This window comes from Cyprinus carpio, chromosome B17 (assembly GCF_018340385.1).
Source record: "Cyprinus carpio isolate SPL01 chromosome B17, ASM1834038v1, whole genome shotgun sequence".
Classification (NCBI taxonomy): domain Eukaryota; kingdom Metazoa; phylum Chordata; class Actinopteri; order Cypriniformes; family Cyprinidae; genus Cyprinus; species Cyprinus carpio.
In genome coordinates, this window is record NC_056613.1 from 3,039,439 (window position 1) to 3,056,353 (window position 16,915).

General features: G+C 36.9%; 1 protein-coding gene across 1 annotated transcript in view; it reads right to left on the reverse strand.

The window, feature by feature from the left end:
* Positions 1-16,915, reverse strand: part of syne1b (spectrin repeat containing, nuclear envelope 1b) — a 108,145-nt gene that overhangs the window by 56,885 nt on the left and 34,345 nt on the right. Inside the window, 22 exon segments of the mRNA XM_042743048.1 lie at positions 3,059-3,202; positions 3,468-3,650; positions 3,727-3,904; positions 4,570-4,706; positions 4,795-5,151; positions 5,272-5,436; positions 6,069-6,378; positions 6,456-6,628; positions 7,381-7,672; positions 8,582-8,731; positions 8,915-9,120; positions 9,794-9,906; positions 10,006-10,213; positions 10,660-10,863; positions 10,939-11,040; positions 11,235-11,420; positions 11,511-11,669; positions 11,766-11,916; positions 12,635-12,814; positions 12,893-13,518; positions 15,253-15,406; positions 15,749-15,915. Of these exon segments, the coding sequence (XP_042598982.1) occupies positions 3,059-3,202; positions 3,468-3,650; positions 3,727-3,904; positions 4,570-4,706; positions 4,795-5,151; positions 5,272-5,436; positions 6,069-6,378; positions 6,456-6,628; positions 7,381-7,672; positions 8,582-8,731; positions 8,915-9,120; positions 9,794-9,906; positions 10,006-10,213; positions 10,660-10,863; positions 10,939-11,040; positions 11,235-11,420; positions 11,511-11,669; positions 11,766-11,916; positions 12,635-12,814; positions 12,893-13,518; positions 15,253-15,406; positions 15,749-15,915 (4,545 nt within the window).

Below are 16,915 nucleotides of genomic sequence, written 5' to 3' on the forward strand. Positions count from 1 at the left end.
AATAAATAACAATGTGTTAGATGCTATTATTATAAAACCAAAACTAAATATTTTTAAATATAAAAAAAGAAAAAAATACACAAAAATGACTACAACTAGAAAATGTTTAATAAAAAATGAAAACTGAAAATATAAAAATAATTTAAAATATTAATAAATACCAGAATAGTATACAAATAATATTATTAAAATAGATTAAAATAGATACATTACTGAATTTCTAATTCCACTGAGAAATTTGTCACATTATGGAAATGAAATGCGATGTGTATGCCATTTCATGTTAACCTTAATGTATTAAAATTAAAAATAATGTATAATACATAAAAACCCACAAACCCACTCTATAAATAAATAAATAAATTAAATATAATGTATAGTTGATAGAAGCAATTAAGGGGACTATATATCCAGCGGCAAATTGAGGAGCTAAGCATGGCATGGAGCATCAGACCAAATGCAACAATGAGCAATTACAGCAGTTTTAGGATGATTGTAATTGAAATGGCGGAAAAATCATAAATATAACCTCTAGTAGCGTGATTTATTGGCTTATCAAGTGTGACCAATAGGTGGCGCTGTTATCAAATCGATGTGGTGTGTTCTGTGTGAGGTGACAATGGCACACACAAAGTTTAGTGTTAATATGCCAAAGCACTGCAGAGATACAGCTAAAAGTGCCATTTTGGCATCATGCCTCAAATTCGTTGCAGTGGTATGCAAAAACGGTTTTGTCTATCGACACAAAATCGATTACTTTTAGTCAGCACAGTCTGAAGATCATCTGGCTCGATTTTGGTGAAAATCGAACTAACCGTTGATGAGGAGTTCGAAAAAGTAGGTTTTCAACATAAATCAAAATGGCGGAAAGGAAGTTCAGCTTACGCTGGCATAATTTGGCATCTATGTTGTCGGCATAAGCCACGGAATATTTTGAGACCAGTTTCACTGCAATAGGCTAATGCAATAAAAAGTTATTAGCATCTTTATAAATGTAATTATTAATGGTTAATGAATGGTTTATTACTCTTGACCAATAGGTGGTGCTGTTACCAAATTGATGTGGCATGGTCAGTGTGAGGTGACAATGACACATACAAAGTTTGGTGCAAATATGTCAAAGCGTTGCAGAGATATAGCCTCAGAACCATTTTGGCACCGTGCCTAAAATTTGTAACGGTGCTGTATGAAAACGGTTTTATCAATCGACACGAAATGCATAACTTTTTGTCAGCACAGTCTTAAGATGATCTGATTTGATTTTGGTGAAAATCGGACCAACAGTTGAGGAGGAGTTAGAAAAAGTAGGATTTTAACATAAATCAAAATGGCGGACAGGGAGTTCAGATTTCCTACTAAAAATTTATATTTCTGCGGTCGGCACGACCCAAGGAATATTTTGAGACCAGTTTCATTACAATAGCCTAATGCAATCAAAAGTTATTAGCATTTTTAGAAATTTTATAATTAAAGGTTAATGAATGTGTTTTTTTATTTTTTCCTATAGGTGGCACTGTGACCAAAAATTGATGTGCCATGGTCAGTGTGAGGTGACACTGGCACATACAAAGTTTGGTGTAAATATGTAAACCTTTACAGAGATACAGCTTTCAGATGCAGTTTGGCATCTTTCCAGCAAATTCGTTCATGTGCTAAACGAAAAAAACCGTTGCAAGTAGCAACACGAAATCCATAACTTTTTGCCAGCTTTGTCTGAAGATGATCCGAGGCAAATTTGGTGAAAATCGGACCAACGGTCTAGGAGGAGTTCGAAAAAGTAGGTTGTCATCATGAATCAAAATGGTGGACAGGAAGTTCAGCAAATATTGGTAAAATTGGTATCGTTGTTCTCGTCAACATCAACATTCTCATCAACATCAGTCTGGTTACAAAAGGCTAATGTAGGCAAAAGTTATTAGCATTTTTCTAAATTTCACTATAACTTTTGACCACAAGGTGGCGCTGCCACTAAACTTTTTGAGTACCTTCAGGGCATGGAAGTGAAGATTTTTGCAATTATTTTCGTAACGATATGATAATGCGTTCAAAAAATACAGCATTTTAAAACATAATTCAAAATGGCCGACACCTAAAATGCCTGACACTGGAAAATTGGATATCATTCGACTCAACATGACGCACCGAATCTAAAGAGACCAGTTTTATGATTTTTGACCAAACCATTCAGAAGTTATAAGCAAAAATATGCATTTTTCATATCTCCTGACCACTAGGTGGCGCTGCGTCGAAACGCTGCAGGTAGTCTCAGGTCATGCTTGTTATAATAGACACCAAGTTTGGTCTCAATACGCCAAATCGTTGTGGAGTTATAGCCTCACAAGCATTTTTGAGTGCTTTTCGTAGAATTTGTTTACGAGGTATTCGAAAACGGTTGGACGAATCAACTTGAATTCCATAACTTTTTGTCGGCATCATCTGAAGATGATCTGAGCCAATTTTCGTGAAAATCGGACCATCCGTCTAGGACGAGTTCGTAAAAGTAGGTTTTTCGAACAATTGAAAATAGCGAAAAAACTAAACCTTGCGATTTTTGAATTTTGGTGTCCTTTCGACTTGGCATGAGCGAAGGAATCAGAGGAAAAAAGAATTTTAATTTTGTGGTTTACGGTTCAAAAGTTATTAGCATAAAGATATTGAAAATTTGGACAAGTGGTGGCGCAAGAGAGTTGGAGTTAGAGACTCCAAATTTGCTATGGTTAATGTTGACACTGTCCTCTATCAGTGTGCCAAATTTCACAACTTTCCCGCAAGCGGTTCTATGGGCTGCCATAGACATGCGGCGGAAGAAAAAAATCATGCTAACGGATACAATAGGTGCCTAAGCACCTACGGTGCTTGGCCCCTAATAAACGTAACTATATTTAAATAAAATAAAAATATATCTCAAACAAACTGATTTAAATACTTAAAACAAATCTATATGTATTCACAAATATTGACAAAAAAACCTGTAAAGTTCATTAGAGCAGTGATCAGCTAGAATGATGCTTGTGAAAGGCTCTTCTGCTAACGGCTGTGGGTAGAGCTGGTTTTTCACCTGTAACCTGTGCAGCTCCTGCTTCTTGGCTGTGAGATCATGCAGCCGACTGCTGCTCTCCTGAACGGCCTCCTCGGTTTCATTCAGCCAGTCCTGCAGCGGCTCCACGCTCATTTCAAAGTCCCGCATCTGAGCCTGAAGATTCTGGAAGAAAAGAATCAATGACGCTACATTTAAACAGAATGACTGATTAGCTAGATCAGATTTTTTTGGTCTACTGAGGTCTATGATATAAATTATTTACTTAAGTACACCATGAGACTGCAAGTAATGTTCTAACCTTTCGGAAAAAAATCGAATAACATGAATACTAAATGTAACAAGATTTTTAGAACATTGCAGGTAGTCCTTATTGCATTACAGGCCTAAATCAAAAGAGTCTCGGATCAATCAAATGATGGTCAGACACCTGTAATGCGGTTTCTCTCTGGTGCAGGTTCATCATGAGTGTTTTCCAGTCTTCTCTGGCCGTGTTGTTTTTGGCTCTGATGGACTCTACTCTGTCTTTGGGAGCGATGCTCATCAGTAGCTCTCCGCTGGCTGCCACTGCGTTCAGTTTGCCGTGGCCTTGCTCACGGTCACTCAGAAACTCCTGCAATAAGAAGAACTTACCCTCAGAATCGTAACTGCATTGAGTGGAAAACAATAGTAAATTAATAAGATGTTACCTGGATCTTCTGCAGGCTGGACGATGCTTCAGCCAGGTTCTGAGGCACATCGAAACATTTGGCCGTATTGATTTTGGCATTGACCAGCCACTGCTGGAAATCTCGAAAAGTGGCACGGAAGCGCTGCTCCAGGAGCTTCTCCTTTCCCTGACACTCTCGAGACGCCTGGAGACTGAGGCTACGGGGAGGAAGAGAGACTTTACAAACTACTGATGCAAACGAAGTGATCTGAACCATGAAGTCTCAGACTCTGTAGACTCAAATATGATTCTACACAAACTTTCCATTAATTTCCAATGCTGTTTGTGTTGAACTGATTGTGGCTTCCGCTCAATTTGTTGTATGCAGGACTATTATTATGGTCAATTTTCGTTGGATTTCAGATTTGCTGAATTGTTATGTGAAAAAACAAAACTGTTATTAGTGGTTTTACATGTCAGTCTCTCCTTCCATCTAATTAGTTGATTCTCGGCCAGTCTGTCTCAGTACTATTTTTGTATGTTCTTATACTATAACTATTGTAATTATAAATTTTGAATTAGCTGTTATTTTTATATTTTCAGTTTTCATTTTAATTTTGGTTTAAGTTTTAGTAATTTTGATATGTGCTTTCATAATTGTATTACCTTTTTTATAATTTATATTAATCTGTTTTTTTTTTCAGTTTTAGGTTCAATAATTTTAGTATTTAAGCTACTTCAGTTAGTGCTAAGGTAAGATTTTTCATGAATAAACATTTGGACCTAATGTTCTAATAACACTAGTCTCTCTGTGTACTCAGGTGTTCTGCTAAAACTAGAACTTACAGTAAAACCCGGAAGAGTTGGTCTTGAGCTCTCTTACCTGTTGTATTCTTTAATGATTGCAGATACTCTCTCAGACTGAGCGCCCAGATCTCTGGAGAACCGGCACAAGTCATTCAGCTGACACTTCAAATTTTCTGACATGGGCTCAATGTTTAGAAGTGCTTCCAGGGCGTCCTGAGTCATAAAAACATTAAGTACAGTGACTTTAAAAGAACAGAAATCTTTTATTATTATTAATTATCATTTGCTCTGTAGGCTTTACCTTTGCTATCTGCCATCCCTGCACAGCCTCTTCACCAGAGCTCATTTCTTCCACCTGCTTCAGTTTGATGCGCCACTCCTGCAGCTTGCTGCTGAACTCCTGCAGGTCCTGCTCCAGCTGCGCAGCTAGGCTGCTGAACTCCTGCTCTGAGCTGGCCATCTGAGCCAGAACACCCTCCAGACTGGAGCACACGTGTTTAGCTCCGCGCTCCCACTGTTCCCAGGCCGAGAGCAGCCCGGCCTCCTCTCTCTCCAGAACCTCACAGCCCACCGTGGACGTGTGGTCACGTGTGGCAGCACCGCAGCTCTGCACACGGGTCAAGCGCTCATGGCCTTGTTTCCTAGAGTCTAACAGACCCTAAAAGTGAATCACAAAGCTTTAAAGTCAACATGAAATCAAAATGAACTTCTGTAATAAATGTTTCTGATCTTATTATGTGCACAACAAGACATCAGATCACAGTACAGTTTAACATACCCGGACTTTAGAGAGTTTTCTCTGAACAGAAGCGGCGTCTCCAGACATGTCTGACCAGCGCTGAAGCTCTTCTTTAGCTGATGTGAGCCAGTCGTTCAGGTCACGCACCGACTCCACGTACTGCTCATGCTCTTTGACGATCTCCTCCATCTGTTGCACCTTATTCTGCAAAAATAGGACATTACACAAAACATCAGAAATGTTGAAACTCAGAAAATTTACCTTGTTTAATTCAAAAAATGCTCCAGGTTTTATTGTTAATGATTCGTTGATGTATATTATTATTATTTTTACTTTTATTCAAAATTATTTTTTATAGTCTTTCATTAAAACTTGATAAATATATTTTAAATATAAATATATTTAAACTTAATTTTTGATTAGTAATATGCATTGCTAAGAACTTCATTTGGACAACTTTAAAGGCGATTTTCTCAATATTGAGATTTTTTTGCACCCTCAGATTCTAGATTTTCAAATAGTTATATCTCAGTCAAATATTGTCCTATCCTTATTCATTAAGCTTTCAGATGATGTATAAATCTTAATTTAAAAAAATTTACCCTTGTGACTGGTTTTGTGGTCCAGGGTCGCATATAATAATGATTATCCTCAAAGAAGTTTGAGTTCACGTTTAATAAAATATATGCCATAATTAACAAGAATAGTAATTTCAAAATAAAATACTTCAAATTATGGACATTAAATATGTTTCATGTTGTTTGTAAGGCTTGTCTAGAGTGACTTACAGGAAGTGGTTTGCCTTCTATATTTAAAATAAAATGACCTATTTTTACCTTAATGACAGCTGTGATGTTGGTAAACTGGGTGTTGAACTCAGATTTGGGTCCCTCTGCGAATGTCTGCTCTCCTGTCTTCTCATACAGCTCTGTGGCTTTCTCATTCAGGCGGGTCAGTGCTGACGAATGGACCTCCACATCGGCCTGAATGGCCCGCAGGCGCTCCAGCAGCGAAGCTTTCTCTTTCAGCCCGGGCTGCTGCGGCAGAGCCACCCCTGCCTCCTGCTCCACCATCTCCATCCACTGCTGCAGCTGAGCTTTACTCTCCAGGAAACTGCCCCACTGAGCCACGGTCCACTCCAGACGACTGCATCACACACAAACGATTGTTACAGTATTCTGCCAAGTTACCATGAGGCTTCATAAGAGGAGACAGGAACTCACCTGTGGCAGCTCATGGCGGTCATGAGGATATTGGCCCAGGAATCCTTCAGACTCTTGAGCTGAGAGCGGATCATTTCCTGTTTATCCCTACTGCAGTTCTTCAGCACCTGTTCTCCCTTCCCTACGGTCATGTTGAGCTTCACCTCCCCTTCACCCTTCATCAGCAAGAGGTCCTGAAACAATATCATCAAAATGTCAATGCTCATATAATTTCAGAATAAATTTGTACTCAAAAATCATTTTAAAAAAGCATGCATTATTAATTAAAAAACTAGTCATCTCAAAATGAAATGAAAAAAAATGTCCTGGCTATTATATTTGTATCAATAACATATTAATATGCAATATCATTCATATATAATATAATAATGATGACAGACAAAGAGTTCATGTTAAATAAAATATATGGCCTATGCCATAATTGACAAGACCAGTAATCTCACAACACAACAAAAAAAAAAGAATATAAAATAAAAATCTGAGTATTATATTTACAACAATAATACAATAATATATAATATCTTAAATATATTATATGATAATGATGACTGAAAAAAAAATTGAGTTCTGGTTTAATAAAATGTATGCCATTTTAATTGACAAGACTAGTAATCTCAAAATTAAAAATAAAACAAAATAAAATAAAAATAATTTTTTAAAAGCTTGGTATTATATTATATTATATTATATTATATTATATTATATTATATTATATTATATTATATTATATTATATATATTATATTTATTATTAATCTATAATATTGATTGACGAAGAGTTTGCATTTAGGTTTAATTAATTTCATTAGAGTATGAGGAATTTCAACAAAAACATTCGCCTAGTGAGTACTATTACAATTAAAAATCCCATAATAGAAAAACAATCTCTGAATATTCATTTGGGTGGCATGACTGTGTTTTCTGACCTGAACCAGCCCCAGTCTCTTCTCCAGGGTCTCTTTATTCCCGCTGGTGCTGTTGAGTGAATTGAGGCGCTCCTGTACGCCGCTGAGCCATCCCCAGGTGCTCTCCAGCGTCTCCTCAAAGTTCTGCTGCTCCTGCAAGCTGAGCTGACACATGCGCAGTCTCTCCCTCGCCGCCTTGAGAAGCGCCTGATGCTGCAGCTGCAGCTGCGCAGACGCTCGAAGCTCCGCCCCACTGCCGTGACCCCCCTCACTCAGAGACTGAGCTTCCTGGCACAGACTCTCAAACGAGTCCCTGCAGGATACGAGATTGGAAAATTATTTGTATTTTAATTTATTACAATTACTTAAAAATTTTATGAAAACATTACACAAAATACTGTGAGAGAATGCTATAAAACTGTCAAAATCAGGTCACATGTCCAGGTCACATTTCCCAAAAATAATGTTTAAGTATAATGAAAACAATATTTCACAATGCAATAAATGAATAAATGAGTAAACAAACAAACGAAGAAATTTAGTAATAAAATAGTAGTATTATTAATATAATATTGGTAGTATGAGGAATTTTAACATGCTTCCTTGCAAGCACTATTACAATTAAAAACCCCAAAATAAAAAAAATAAAATAAAAACATACTTTGCATAAGAAATTTAAAAATATCATGTAAAATACATGCATTAATAACACTTTTTTAATTTTATTTATAAATATAATGCAATATACATGCATTAATAATGATTTTTTTATTAACTATTTATACATAGAATTTCCAAAATTAAAAAAAAATATTAGTAAATAAAATAAAATAATAAAAAATTTTATATAATTATTTATTTAACAATAAAATACATATATTTTGCATAAGAATTTTCTTATTGATTTAAATATGTTAAATGCAAAATGCATGGATTTAAATAAAACATATATGCGTCCATGTAAATAATAACAAATTATTTATTAATTATAAAACATTTATAAAACAAATTTCTGAAATATCATTGTTTTTAAATAAATTAAATATTACTTTATTTTTTATTTTGTGAAGGGGGTATTTTAGAATATATTTTCCAAACGAGTATACAAGGTAAAAAAATGTAATGTTATACTGGTGCAAAAAACAGTGGGCCGTTTATTTACCCGCTGAGGGCACACAAATAGGACAAAAGATTGCTATTTATCAGTTTAACTTATTCTAACCTCTCTTTAAGCACTTCATGCTGGAATTCTTCTACGCGCTCCAGCGTCACTCTCTCCTGATCGCCGTGCCTCCCCTCAGGCAGCTCGGTGCTCATCCTCACATCCATGCGCTCCAGCCAGCGGGTCAACCTCTGCAGACGGCTCTCAAAGCTAGAAAGACACAGCACAGATTTCAATTCACAGCGCTCGCTGACAAATAACCCCCTGCCAACTTGAGAGCAGCGTGTAGGTCCTCCTCTCTTCCACAGCAAAGCCGTTTATCCCCAGGAATCGTTTCAAACAATCTGCCGCTCTAATATTTAACCAAGTGTGACGCCGCTGTTTAGTTCTCACCCGCTGAGCAGACTGGCGCTCTCTTCCAGGTTCTGCTGGTTCTGTTTACACTGCTCCACGTAACTGTCCCAGTCCTGCTGGATGGAGGAGAGGTTCTGCTGGACTTGGCCAGCGCTGGCTTTGGGGAGGTGCAGAAGAAGCTTCTCACCCTCCGTACACACCAGCGTTAGACGGCTGTCTCCATCATCCACCCGCTCCAGAGCTCCCTGTATTACAATGAGTTAAAAGTGACACATGCATAACATGTCAGACATTGTTTGTACTACAGATAAAACATGCCAAAAAACAGCAAAGGAGATGGCATACAGTACACTACCATTCAAAAGTTCTTTTTTTAAAGAAATTATTACTTTTATTCCGTAAGGATGCATTAAATTGATCTAAAGTAAAGACATTTAAAATGTTACAAAAATTCTATTTCAAATAACGGCGTTCTTCTGAGCTTTCTATTCATTAAATGAATAATCCTGAAAAAAAATTATCAATGTTTCTACAAAAATATGAAGCAGCACAACTGTTTTCAATATTAATAATAATAAGAAATGTTTGTTGAGCTGCAAATCAGCATATTTCTAAAGAATCATGTGACTGGAGTAATTTTGCTGAAAATTCAGGTTTGCATCATAGGAATAAATTAAACTTTAAAATATATTCTGTTATTTTAAATTGTAATAATATTTGACATTACTTCCAAATAACATTTTTTTCTAACCAATCACAAACATTAAGTGTTGGTTAAAGGCATTTTACCTGATGCTTGGTATCTGTTTTTAGGTGTGCCCATAATGCATTTAATTATGATTTTATTGGCTGCAATTTTGGTGTTTTACATAGCATTTCCCTTTCAGTTTGGATGAGGTGTCATAAAAGATGAAATACCTTCAATTTCTGCAGTTTGCGCTCCACCACGCTCATGTCACCAGAATGATCGGCACATTCTCTCACAATGTCTTTCTGTCCAGAGAGCCATGTATGAAACTCCTTCACAAGATCTGAGAAGAGAGGACAAAGTGGACAATAAGTAAACAATCTTTCCACAATGAATCCATAGGGAAGATCATTTTTTTAGTCAGAAATACAGTGATTCTCACCATTGAAGTGCTGCTGGAGGCCATGCTGCATGGAGCCAAGCTTCTTAACACAGAGCTGATTGACCGTTTCATATTTCTTGACGAGGTCAGTCAGAGAGGAACCTAGACCGGCAAGTTCCTCGGATGGGTATTTTCTACAAAGCGTGTTCAGGTTTTCCCGGGCCGAGTCAATGCTCGTCTGCTGGTTCTGAAGCTCCTTTTGGATTTCCTATGAATTGTATGCATAGAAATCCATTTACAATGTTAGTCAAGGTTTCTTGTATCAAAACCATAGTTTAGCCATAATTTAGTGTTATCTGACCATTTTTCACCCTCTCTCTGATCCCTAGAGCTTTTCAGACTTCTATATGTGCAGTAAATGTCATCTGTTATGATTGACTAATTGTCATATGCCTCAAAAAAGTCCTTTTCCAAAACCTTCACCCTCTCTGTTCCTCTCTGGTGGAATGAGCAGCCAGCATCCACCCGAACTGCTGTGTCCAATTAAAAATTTTAATTTTTCTTTTTTATTATAAATATAGCTGTATAAAATATTTATTGCTGTATGATGATGTTTTTGTTCTTTTTTTTTTAGTGTCTTTTTGTATAAAATCTTCTGTATGCTTGAATGCATAAATGTAAATATGTTTCCTTAAAAAAAAACACTTTCTGTACCTTCACTCTGCAGATTTCTTCAGGAGCTGTTCCGCATGGTGAATCCACCAAAGATCTCTCAACGTTCTTCAGCCACTCGGACATCTGGCTGAGAAAATCTTCCAGCTGCTTCTTCTGAGAGCAGAAATCTTGGAGGTTGCTCTTGGCTTGATCACATAACTCTTCAATGCTACTAATTTTCCTTCTGAGGTCCGTCTCCATGACCTGGAAGATGGCGAACAGGTGATGAAAGCAATTATCAATTCAATGAGCTGGAGAACAAATGAAGATCAGTCTTACCTGCAGTTTAGCAGGGACGTCTTGGCCACCGCAGAGTTGTTTCAGCTCTGAAACTTTCTCTTGTAAAGCATCAATCTTCTTTTCTTTCAGGCCGACATCCGCCTACACAAAAAAAAAAAAAATAAATACAAATATTTGTGTTACCAAGCAATTGAACAGGTGTACCTAATAAAGTGGCTGGTGAGTGTGTATTTTTATATATATATATATATATATATAATATATATATATTTGTGTTACCAAGCAATTGAACAGGTGTACCTAATAAAGTGGCTGGTGAGTGTGTATATATATACACAACTGTTGCTCTGGTTTTATGAATGTGTTTTCTGGCTATCATTGAAGTTATTGAGTCCATCTGTAAGATCCATAACCGAGCTGTTGGACCAGCTTTCGATTTCTCCACTGATATCGTAGATTTCCACCCACAGAGCTGAGCTCCTCTTGAGACTTTCGAGATTGTCCTCGATTTTTTCTGAAACCTGTGTGGATATGAAGAATAATGGCTCTGTTATATGAGATTTGTTTTATTTTTATTAAAGACTCAATAATTGGCCTTCGGACAAACTCACATCTAGCCACTGGTCCACTGTGGCATCTATTTCTGTCTTCACAATCTGTGTGTCGCAATCAGGAATCTTGTTTAATTCACTTAAAAGCTTCTTTCCTTTATTTGAAAATCGCTCTAGTACATCCTGGTTACTGGCCATCTCTGCTTTAACAGCTTCATGCTACACAAAGGAAGACCACACAGTTAAGTTTATCATGGATAGTAGAAGTTAGTTACTCTATTAACTGGTATTACAAAATAGATTGTCAAGTTTTACCTTCAACAGGGATCTTCGTGTATCCTCTTGGTCTTTTAGGACAGCTTTAATGTCGGCTACAGCATCAGCGCTCTCCAATATTGTGTTTATTGAAGACTTTAAGCTCTGGTAGTCCTTCATGAGCTCTACCAAAGCGCTGCTCTGCTCTTGCCTGGGACAAAAACACGCAGCAATATCAGTTAGACACTAAAAATCTGCACTTCTGCATAAATAAAATATGGAAAATGAACTTTGATACCCTCAGGAAGTGATGCTCAAACTTTTAGACCAAGTTGCAAACCATGATTGATCAAATCAGACCATTCAAGAGCCAGAAATTCAACATGTAGCCACTAAAGACGTACGTTTTTAATTAAACATTACATGCAACTGTTTGTTCTGCATAAAGGTCCATAATATTGTTACTTCATTACTGAATAAATAAGTATAAAACTAAATAAATGTTTAATTTAATTAAATTTAATTTAATTTAATTTAATTTAATTTAATTTAATTTAATTTAATTTAATTTAATTTAATTTAAAAAAGGGACCACTCATGTCCCACAATGTCATCATGTAACCACTAAAGATTTGAATATTAAATTAAATTAAATTAAATTAAATTGCTAGAAGAAAAATAATAACATTATTGCTAAAAAGGACAATTGTCTGCTACCAACAAAGATGAAATCTAATATCCAAAATAGGGGGGACCAAATATAAGTCATAATCTTAGTTAATAATTCTCCACTGACATATTGATCAACCATTAATATGAATACTGTGTATGCAAGAACATTTTTTTACACTTAAAATTATTTATATTTTTCATCATCTCACTACAAAGTGGAACAAACCCAGTATAAGAGCATGTTAATGGTGGCTCACCTTTCAGTAATGAGTTTCTTGGTGTCTTCCCAGGTGGTCTGAAGGAGGTTTATTTCCCTCAGTACTTCACCACCCAGCTCAGCATCTCTCTGAGCCAGCTGTTGACCTTTGTCCCTGAGCCACTGCTCCTCGTGCTGGTGTGACTGCAGCTCATCTTCCAGCTGATTGAAGAACCGAAGCCTAAAAACATCACAAATTCAATAAGCAGCCCAACAGATATGAAATAGAAACAGCCCTGTTGAAAAGAGTAATTCATACCTCTGCTGTAGAGTAAGCACATTGGGCTCTTTCAGGCCCTGTTTATCTGCCTTCTCCTCAATATCCTCTACCGTTTTGAGCAGCTGCTCTTTCCGCTGTCTGAATGAGCTCCAAAGAGCACCGAGAGCCTCAGCTTCGCTTTGTTTGGAGCCCAGTAGGTTCCTCACGGCATCCAGCTCCACGCTCAAGGAGTCGGCCAATGAGCGGCACGAGGATCGAGTGTCCTTTCCATTCATCAGGTGGAGATGAGCCTTACAGAGGCTACCGTCCAGATTCACAGCGAGCGTTTCAAGGCGACTAATATCAGGAACGATAGTTTCGAGGTCTTTCTGCAGCTCGTCCACCCGGCTTTTATCCCAACTCCCGGCGCTCTCCACGGTCTGTCTGAGGCCCTGAAGGACGCCGGCCGCCACACTGTGGGTGTGTAAGAAGGCCTCTAGCTTCTCCAGACTCTCACCTCGTAGTTCAACCAGCTGATGTGCTTCCATGTACGGCTGCAAGGAGCTCTCCCACCTTCCCTGAAGCTGTTGAACCTCAGCTGGCTCACAAACATCACACAAGGTCTTAGTTTGCTGCTGAAGATTCTGTCTTAAAACACTTTGCTTCAGCAGATCATCTCTCCTCTCCTGGTGGGAAAAATGATAAAACAATGCTGCCTTGTAAAATTGCCAATTTTGTCTTCCTGCAGATAAGCAACGTTCTCTGTTTTTCTCATTTTATATTAACTATGGTTCTCAATTAACACATTAAGCAATGTTACTTTTCCAGGCTTAGCTATTCAAAAGTAAAACTAAATATGATGTTTAAGTTTAATTTTTTGTAAAAACTTCCCTTGGTTAAAAACCTTTTTAAAAGTATCAATAGAATAAAACAAGTTCCTCAAATTGGTAGATGTCTTTTCTCTGGCAAAATAATGTAAAGTTTTTGAATTTCTCATCAAATATTCAAAAATGCAATAATTTTCAAAACATCTAGACAACTGTATTAAACATTGAATTTGATCGGCATTCACATTATTTATATAAAACTACCTTTTAAAAGTATGGGGTTCATGACTTTTTTGTGTTTTTGAAAGAAATCTATTTGGGATGCACGATATTTGATTTTTGTTGATATCCGATACGCCGATATTTTTCAAATCATTTTGGCCGATAGCCGATACCAATATATTTCATTTTGTTTGGAAACAACACCAAGTCTCTCCTGTGTGGAAATCAAAGCGAAGCAAATTACTTTTAATTTTGGTTAGTTTTAAACAAGAACTTATTTGTTAGAATTAAATAAACAATAATGGAGTTCTTTTAACTATAAATAAACTATATATCAATCGTTGCATTTTTTTTTCAGAAAGATGCAGTAGTAACCTTAACATTTTATTTTAAGATTTAACATTTGTAGATGGTCTAAAGAGTTTTTAGAGCTCATAATTTGTTTAAAAATATAACATATTACACATTTATGAATAAATCGGTATATATAAAATTATTTAATTTACAATTGTCATGCTTGTGTTTTTTTTTATTCATGTAAGCTATAGATTCTGACCTTTCATTCAAAACATACTCATGATTTTATAACATCAATGACTGCTTTATTTAATCAGAAACACAGTCTAATTGTTATTTGTGTTTTTTACTTTCATTTTATTAGAAGTACTGTAGGCTAACAGCACCCCCTACAGAATTATTTAAAACTCCTTACCGAACGGGTGTTAAGACCCGGGGGAGGCTGTCGCTGCTGCCATTGCACGTGCTATTTTACTGTTTACTGTCATACACCGAATGCTCATTCTGTACATGCATTCTCAGTTTAAATGCAGCGATCTAAATCAGTGAATCTAACCATCATTCAGGCAGAAGTTTGCTTCAAGAATGAGCCACGTGCTAATGTGATCTAATCTCTACCACACACCCTGAGCAGATGTGAGTTAATGTATTCCTCTTATTGGCAAGACATATTGGCATAATTTTACATATCGGGCCATTGCCGATATTTACATTTTGCCATTATCAGCCGATTCCGATATCGGCATCCCTAAAATCTATTATTCTCCTCAAGACTGCAATTATTTGATCAAAACTACAGTAAAAGCAGATATACAGTGAAAAAAAATTCTAATGTAAAATAACTTTTCTATTTGAATATATTTTAAAATGTAATTTATTCCTGTGATGGCAAAGCTGAATTATCAGCAGCTACTATGCATGAATGATTATTTTCTCTCAAAAACATAATATAAAATAAATATAAAAACATAACCATAGGTGAATCCTAAAACATTTCTCTAATTATCACTTTTTAGTTTCAATATACCAGTTACATACCGCATACTGAATGGAGGCTCTCATAATAGAACGTACCTTGATATCACTGGTGGAAGGTTGAAGATCGGTGATATCAACATGAGAAAATGAATGTAAAGATGAGAGGAAAGACTCTCCCCATTTGAAGAACTTCTGCAGGGCTTGATCAAACTGCTCCACCTGAGAAAGGTGCTCCTGAAGCACTTGTATTCTGTGAAGAAAAGTTTGATGAACAGTACTATGTTAGACATACTCAGTTTTTTTGATGCAAAGTTTATCACTCACTCCACCCAGACCATTTATGAAATTTAAGACACAAAGATACATAAGCACATTAACATACTGATCCACCCTAATGAACAACAGCCTGATTTATGCCAGCACATGGAGGTTGGACAATCATAACAGAGGCCATATATTTATAAGAGTATCAAAAGTACAATAGCAAAATACAGCTGTCAGAGAAAGATTGGAAAATAGTCATCCAAGCTTAATTACAACTACTAAAGATGGCCTCTTTAAACAAACACAGTTTATGCTTAATATGACTGACCTTTGAGGTATAGCTGTGGTCTGACACGTCCATCTTTTCTCGAGCTGTTCATGGTCTTCTTTGAGTGTTTTCACACGTTCATCTGATGCAGTGGTGTAAAGAGTTGGTGTTTGGGCCACCAGCCTGTTGTAAACCGGCTCCAGAGACTGAAGTTCACTCTGTAGGTGCTTTAAAAGGAGTTTAAGAAACAATATGACATTGAAATATTTCACTTCTAATATTAAATGTCCCTGCCATTTTCTAAAGAAAAAAAAACCTCATTAACTTTTCATCACAAATAGTTTTGAAATGCTTTGCTTTTAAAATGAAGAGATAAAAAATAGCATTAAAGGGGTGATATGATGCTGCTAAAAAGAACATTATTTTGTGTATTTGGTGTAATGAAATGTGTTGATGCGGTTTTTAGGTTAAAAAAACACATTATTTTCCACATACTGTACATTATTGTTGCTCCTCTATGCCCCGCCTTCTGAAACGCGTTGATTTTCAACAAAGCACATCTGTCTGAAAAGTGAGGTGTGCTGTGATTGGCCAGCTATCCAGCATGTTGTGATTGGCCGAATGCCTCAAGCGTGTGATGGAAATGTTACAGCTCTTAACATATTGTGATGCCCTGTCCGGCTGGAGTGATGAGACATAAACATAAAACCCATTATAAACGTGATATAAACATGATTTCTAGTCGTGTTTTCTTTTGGAAGGCAAAAACAAAGTAGTTTCGCTTTCTCAACGAAACAGCGCCTTGAGTAAGCCGCGGCCGGCTTGAGTGAGCAGAGGCGGAAGGCTTGAGAACGATGCAGCGGGCGGATTCTACGCAGGAGCGTAACTTTTGCTTGCAGCAACTACATGTGACGACCCCGGGCTGGACTCCGCTTCATCCACGGTGAAAGCCCATTCTACGATCCACAGTGCAAAGTTGATGTATTTCCTCAGCGACCAGCACAGATCAGCTCCAGGCATGACGAAGCAGATATCATCCTCTTTTGGAAGGCTGAACAAAGTTGTTTCGCTTTCACAGTGAAACACACAGCGTCTATACTACATGGCGGCAGCGGCAACAACAATACTACAGCGAGAATAAAAGGTACGCCTTCTTTCTTTGCATGAACATCTGGGCGGAGTTATGCAAATATAGCCACATACTGACGTTGATATGTGGGGGCGTGT